Genomic DNA, 6,436 nt, shown 5'->3' with positions numbered 1-6,436 from the left:
CGGATCACACCAGTGATCGGCAAGCATAATTGGAATCTTTGTGCATCGGCGCAAGATATTTTCATCGCGAGGCACCTCCCGGCAAACACTCAATTCGGGGTCTTCAAGCAGAGGACCATCAGCACTATTCATCAATCAGCATCTCCAGAGAGGTGCCATCCAACCAGCGGAGGACACATCAGTCACCGCAGCGGCATCGGCGCACCAGCAGCGCAGCATTACTACGCAGCCATCGCAACACAAGGTAGGCAGTGAGTGCATATCCTTTCCTGTCATTTCCCCACTGCTAATTGACCCATTAAGGCACGTTTCTCAGAGCGATGGCAGAGAAAATTAAAGAATTGATTGCAAAACGCGGGCAAATCAAAGCTAGAGTCACTAGATTTAAGAATGTTGTGGAAAGTGTTGAGATTCCTGATGGAATCCATCAATTGCGTCTCCGCCTGGAGAAATTTAAGGATTGTTGGCAGGCCTTTGAAGATGTACAATCAGAAATAGAATTATTGAATGCGGAAAGCAACGGAGAGTGGGAGGAATTCGAGGACGCGTATTTCGATGCCGTCTCAAAGGCCGAACGAATAATTCAATCACCCACCACAAGTAATTCAAAAGAAAATTGCCACGATGTTGCTCCCGTGAAGCTCCCGCAAATAAATCTGCCAATTTTTCATGGGGCGTATGATGAATGGGTGACATTCTATGACACTTTCAACAGCCTCATTCATGAGAATGTGTCACTATCAGGAATTCAAAAATTCCATTATTTGAGATCAACCCTCCGTGGAGAAGCGCTGCAAGTTATAGCCTCTCTCGCCACCTCCGAGCAGAATTACAGCATCGCGTGGGGTCTATTAAGGCAGCGCTTTGAAAACAAGCGCTATATAATTAACATGCATGTGAAGGCCATATTTGAATTCACGCAGCTAGTGAAGGAGTCATCCACGGAAGTCAGAAACCTCGTGGATCACTTTAATAAGCACCTGAGGGCTCTCCAAGCCATGGGGCAGCCTACTGACTCCTGGGATGCGCTCCTTATCCACTTAATTACCTCCAAGATAGGCCTGAAGCTTCATCAGGATTGGGAAGCGTCGTTGCCACGGGATGAGATGCCAAGCGTCGCAAGGCTTCTTAGTTTCCTGCAGGAAAAATCCGATGTGATGGAGACAGTAGGCGCCCATCGCGCTGTTCGCACCGCCATTACGTCACGCCATCAAGAGAAGGGACCTTTCTCAAAGACCAGCAGGTCAATGGTGGGAAATGTGGCCATTGCATCAAAATGTAAGCTATGCAAAGGATCCCACCAACTTTATCAGTGCAGTATATTCCTCAAGAAATCCGTTACTGAGAGAATTAGCGACGTGAAAAAACTTGGAGTTTGTTTTAACTGCCTAAGGGAAGGGCATTTTAAAAGCAATTGCTCATCAGGCAATTGCAGGCATTGCGGTGAAGGGCACAACAGCTTGCTTCACCACTCAACCCACACCTCAGCGACCAATCTATCAGCAAATTCAGCACCATTCATTCCGTCTTCAACACAAATACAGTCCACTACAGCAAGTCTGCCATGCCAGGGGGAGGTGTCAACAACAGTTCTCCTCTCCACTGCGGTCGTCTGGGTGCATGATTCGCGAGGCTCCCCTCATCTTTGTCGAGCGCTGCTCGATTCAGGCTCTCAAGCAAACTTCATGACTGAAAGAATGGCGCAGCTTTTAAGACTCAACAGGAAAGCGGGCGCAATAGGCATCACAGGTATAGGAGGATCGTCCGCAAAAAGCGCTCAGATAGTGCAGACGACGATCAAATCGAGAACAACGGCGTACAAGGCTGATATTAATTGCTTAGTGCTGCCAAAAATCACTTCAGAAATACCTGCCATTCCTGTAGATATTTCACATTGGAATCCACCATCCAACCTCCAACTCGCGGACCCCGGATTTAATATCCCGCAAGCCGTTGACCTCCTCATAGGTGCAGAGCTATTTCTTGAAATTTTGTGCATTGGGCAAATAAGAGCATCACCAATCACACCGATCCTGCAGAAAACCACGCTTGGTTGGATTTTATCAGGAAGAATCCGGACTAACGAAGCGTCATCGTCATCATTATGCCATTTTAGCGTGGAGACAAACTTGGAAGACCAGGTAAAAAACTTCTGGAAATTGGAGGAGTGCAAACCTGCTTCAAAATTCTCAGCAGAAGAGGTGAAATGTGAAGAACATTTCAAGAAAAACACCACAAGAGGGGCAGATGGGCGCTTCATCGTTAGACTACCCATCAAAGGAGACATCAGTCACCTTGGAGATTCTGAGCAAATCGCCAATCGCAGATTTATGATGATTGAGAAGCGACTTCAAAGGGATGAGGAGAGGAAATTAGCATATTCTTCATTCATGAAGGAATATCGAGATCTTGGGCACATGGAGTTAGTCGTAGAGGAAAAGGATCATCCACCAAGGGGCGTCGCCTTCTACATTCCTCATCACTCAATTACGAAGGACACCAGTTCAACGACGAAATTGAGAGTTGTGTTTGATGCGTCAAGCAAGAGCTCAACAGGGGTATCATTAAATGATATATTAATGGTAGGGCCCACCATTCAAGATGATCTGCTCAGCATAATTATTAGATTTAGGATACATGAGTATGCAATGACTGCTGATATTGAAAAAATGTACCGCCAAATCCAAGTTCATCCATCTGACACCAATTTGCAACGTATATTATGGAGAGACGAAGAAGGCGCGCCAATTGAAACCTACAGGTTAAACACAGTGACGTACGGCACGGCGTCAGCGTCGTTTTTAGCGACAAGATGTCTTCAGCAATTGGCCCTGGAAGAATCGCATCGTGATCCTCGCGCTGCAGCAGTGGTGATGAAAGATTTCTACGTAGATGATCTCCTCACAGGCAGCAACTCGATCGAGGAGGCTGAGAAAGTTCAAGAAGGAATTATCACATTGCTAGAAAGAGGAGGTTTTAGGCTTCGAAAATGGTGCTCTAATCATCCCGCATTGCTGAAGAAAATTCCATTGAACCACAGGGAGGCATCTTATCAGATTCGTCCGGAAGGAGACAACACCATCAGGAGCTTGGGAATTCTTTGGAATCCAAACGCGGACGTCTTCCATTTCGACACGAAGAACTTCGATTGTAAAGCCCGAGTAACTAAACGATCAGTTCTTTCCGATCTTGCGAGGATATTTGATCCTCTGGGTCTTATAGGACCAATCATTCTAAAGGCAAAAATATTCCTTCAGCGACTGTGGGAACTCAGATTGGAATGGGATGAATCACTTCCTGCGGAGCTCCATTCAAAATGGCTTTATTTCCGTGAATCATTCAGATGCCTAAATGATTTTCGACTTCCCCGGCGCGTTATTGCGAAGAATTGCAGTGTTCATGAGATTCACGGCTTTTGTGATGCCTCAGAATCCGCTTATGGTGCATGTGTATACGTCAGGTCCATCGAATCAGATGGAAAATTCATGATGCGTCTTCTATGCTCCAAGTCGCGAGTGGCGCCGCTGAAGAAAACCACTCTTCCCTGGCTAGAACTCTGCGCAGCAGTACTCCTCGCAAACCTCATTCATAAGGTCTCATCATCACTCACATTTTCGGGAAGCCCTACTCTGTGGTCAGACTCTACAGTGGTCCTCTCATGGCTGAAGGCACCATCATCCAATTGGCAGACTTTCGTCGCAAACAGGGTTGCCGAGATCCACGAGCTCACAAGTAAATGCAAATGGAGGCATATCAGAGGAGTGGACAATCCAGTGGATCACATTTCCAGGGGGCTTACCCCACAACAATTGCACGAGATGGCATCATGGTGGCAAGGACCGCCTTGGATGAATGGACATGAAAATGAATGGCCGCCAGAATCATTCATTGAGATGCTAGAGCTCCCCGAGAAACGACCAATGGCCACCGCTTTAATTGCAGTGGAGGTGAACCAATTAATCCAGCGCTATTCGTCATTATCCAAATTGCAGAGGGTAACGGCTTATTGCCTGCGATTCAGACACAACGCCTCAAAGTCACGCACTGAGAGGAAAATGGGAGAGCTCACGGCTCGAGAAATAGAGGCGGCTCTTACGCAGCTGATTAAAGCAGCTCAAAGAGAAGTGTTTTTTAATGAGCTTCATGACCTTCAGCGCAAAAATCAAGTTAGCAGCAAATCAAGCTTGAAAATGCTGCATGCATTTCTGGATGAAAACAACGTGATCCGGGTGGGAGGAAGAATAAGTTCCTCTAATATTTCCTATAGTCAGAAGCATCCAATTGTCTTGCCTCCGAAACATCATCTTACAAAATTGATCGTGATGCAAGAACACATCAGGCTACTTCACGCTGGACCGCAACTGCTTCTTTCGTCAATACGGCAACGTTTCTGGCCTTTAAGTGGAAGAAATCTCTGCCGTCAGATCGTACATCAATGCACGAGATGCTTTCGCAGTAACCCTAAGGCTGTACCACAGTTAATGGGTAATTTACCAAGACAGAGACTTGAACCAACTCGCCCCTTTTTAAGGTGCGGGGTTGATTATTGCGGCCCCATTTATGTCAAAACTAGCCGTCGTCGAGGATCTCAGCCAATCAAGGCTTATATATCTGTATTTGTTTGCTTCTCCACCAAGGCAGTGCATCTTGAATTAGTGGGGGATTTGACGACAGAAGCATTTTTGGGAGCTTTAAAGCGCTTCACATCTCGACGAGGAAAGTGCAGCGACATTTATTCAGACAATGGCACAAATTTTGTGGGGGCGAATCGGGAATTGAAGGATCTCAAGAAAGTATTCTCATCGAAGTCACACCAGGAAAGACTTCATCACTACTCATCCTCACAAGGCATCAATTGGCATTTCATTCCTCCTCGTTCACCCCACTTTGGAGGCCTTTGGGAAGCGGCTGTCCGTTCACTCAAATATCATCTCAGGAGAATTGTTGGGAACGCATCCCTCACGTATGAGGAGACATACACTTATTTAACTATGATAGAGGCGTGCCTTAACTCCCGACCAATTACCCAAATGTCATCAGATCCTAATGACCTCAATCCATTGACTCCTGGCCATTTCTTAATTGGCGACGCACTCACTGCCATTCCTGACCCAAATATGATTGATATCCCCGTCAATCGTCTATCCAGATGGCAGCACGTGACCAGGATGCAACAGCATTTCTGGTCTCGTTGGCACAAGGAGTACCTGTCCAGCCTCCAGGTTAGACCCAAGTGGACCAGAGAGGCACCCAGCATGCAGCAAGGCGACTTGGTCCTTATCAAGGAGGACAATCTACCCCCTCTCCGGTGGAGCCTCGGTCGCATCGTGCAGCTCCACCCCGGTGAGGATGGGGTTTCGAGAGTGGCAACTGTGAGAACGACTGCCGGGCTAATACGGCGGGCGGTCAACAAACTCTGTCCCTTGCCTAAAGAGGAAAGCTAAAATTTGAACGTTGAATTTCATTTTTGAAAATTTCCATTTGTATAAGTTTTATTTGCAGACTGAGAGAATCTTGTTTAATCATAAACTTTCATGAATTAATGGACTTATTTTCAGTTATCATTGTAAAGAGGTGACATTTTTTATCAAGTGACCTAGTGAATTATTGTGAGTGATAATTTATTAGTGAGAGTGTCAGTGATTTCATCAAGTGTCGTTTGTGTAAATATCGAGTGATATTTCAGTTTCCTTTTTCATTACTTGTATTTATGTGGAACATGCCACATGCAATGAAAGTGAGCCTTCATCACGGACACAGAGACTTCATATCAAAAGGCTCTCACTATGTTTGGCAGTTATCTATTTATGTGTTTCTTCCATGTATGTGTATATGATGTATGTGTTTGTTTGTTTTGCACTCCCCCACACGCTCCACGCTCTTTATTGAAAATCACAGCTTTTCAAGGCGGGCGGAATGTTGGGTATTTCCCCCCCTCCCCTGCGGCGAGTGTCGTCGCACTCGGGATTTTCCAAGGCCCGGCGAAGTCCCTTTCGGCCCCCTTTCTCATGGTCTCCGCCAAGGGGACTCGACTCACACCCTTTTGGAGTGAGAGAGTGCCGTTACTCAGGGTCAGTTACCCTTTTACCCTAGCATCCATGCCTATGCCGACTGCGTGGGTGGTTGTCAGTGTTTCACCAAAGCCGGGAGCGTGTGGACGCGGAGTGTTCAGCGTGCGCTTCCCCGCAAGTTGCGCGCGAATAAACCAAATTCGATTGAAGGTGTCCTCGCCTTTCATTTCATCATAACCCGGGGCACACGTCCCCGCGCGCATTTCTTCTGTGCCACCTTCAGGCCGGATTGCGCGAACAAAGTTCTTAAGTGAATATGCAAGGTTCACTTCTGCTCCCTCTTCAATACGGGTTATCGTAAACATTTTTTATATTTGTAAGGCTACTACCTATCTTCTTCGCGTGCTCCACTTATTAAATAGAGC

General features: G+C 46.6%; 1 protein-coding gene across 1 annotated transcript; it reads left to right on the top strand.

Annotated features, from left to right (window-relative positions):
- The first annotated feature begins 320 nt into the window (after positions 1 to 320).
- Positions 321 to 5,444, top strand: LOC124169200. The gene has a single exon (XM_046548084.1). The coding sequence runs from the start codon at positions 321 to 323 to the stop codon at positions 5,442 to 5,444; it is 5,124 nt and encodes a 1,707-aa protein (XP_046404040.1).
- Positions 5,445 to 6,436: the final 992 nt, after the last annotated feature.

This window comes from Ischnura elegans, chromosome 1, assembly GCF_921293095.1.
Source record: "Ischnura elegans chromosome 1, ioIscEleg1.1, whole genome shotgun sequence".
Lineage (NCBI taxonomy): Eukaryota > Metazoa > Arthropoda > Insecta > Odonata > Coenagrionidae > Ischnura > Ischnura elegans.
Note: the sequence above shows the minus strand (reverse complement) of the source record. Positions and strands in the feature narration are given on the sequence as shown.

What these genes read in the sequence shown, in the direction of transcription:
- LOC124169200 (XM_046548084.1), top strand. Translation starts at nt 321, where the DNA reads ATGGCAGAGAAAATTAAAGAATTGATTGCAAAACGCGGGCAAATCAAA.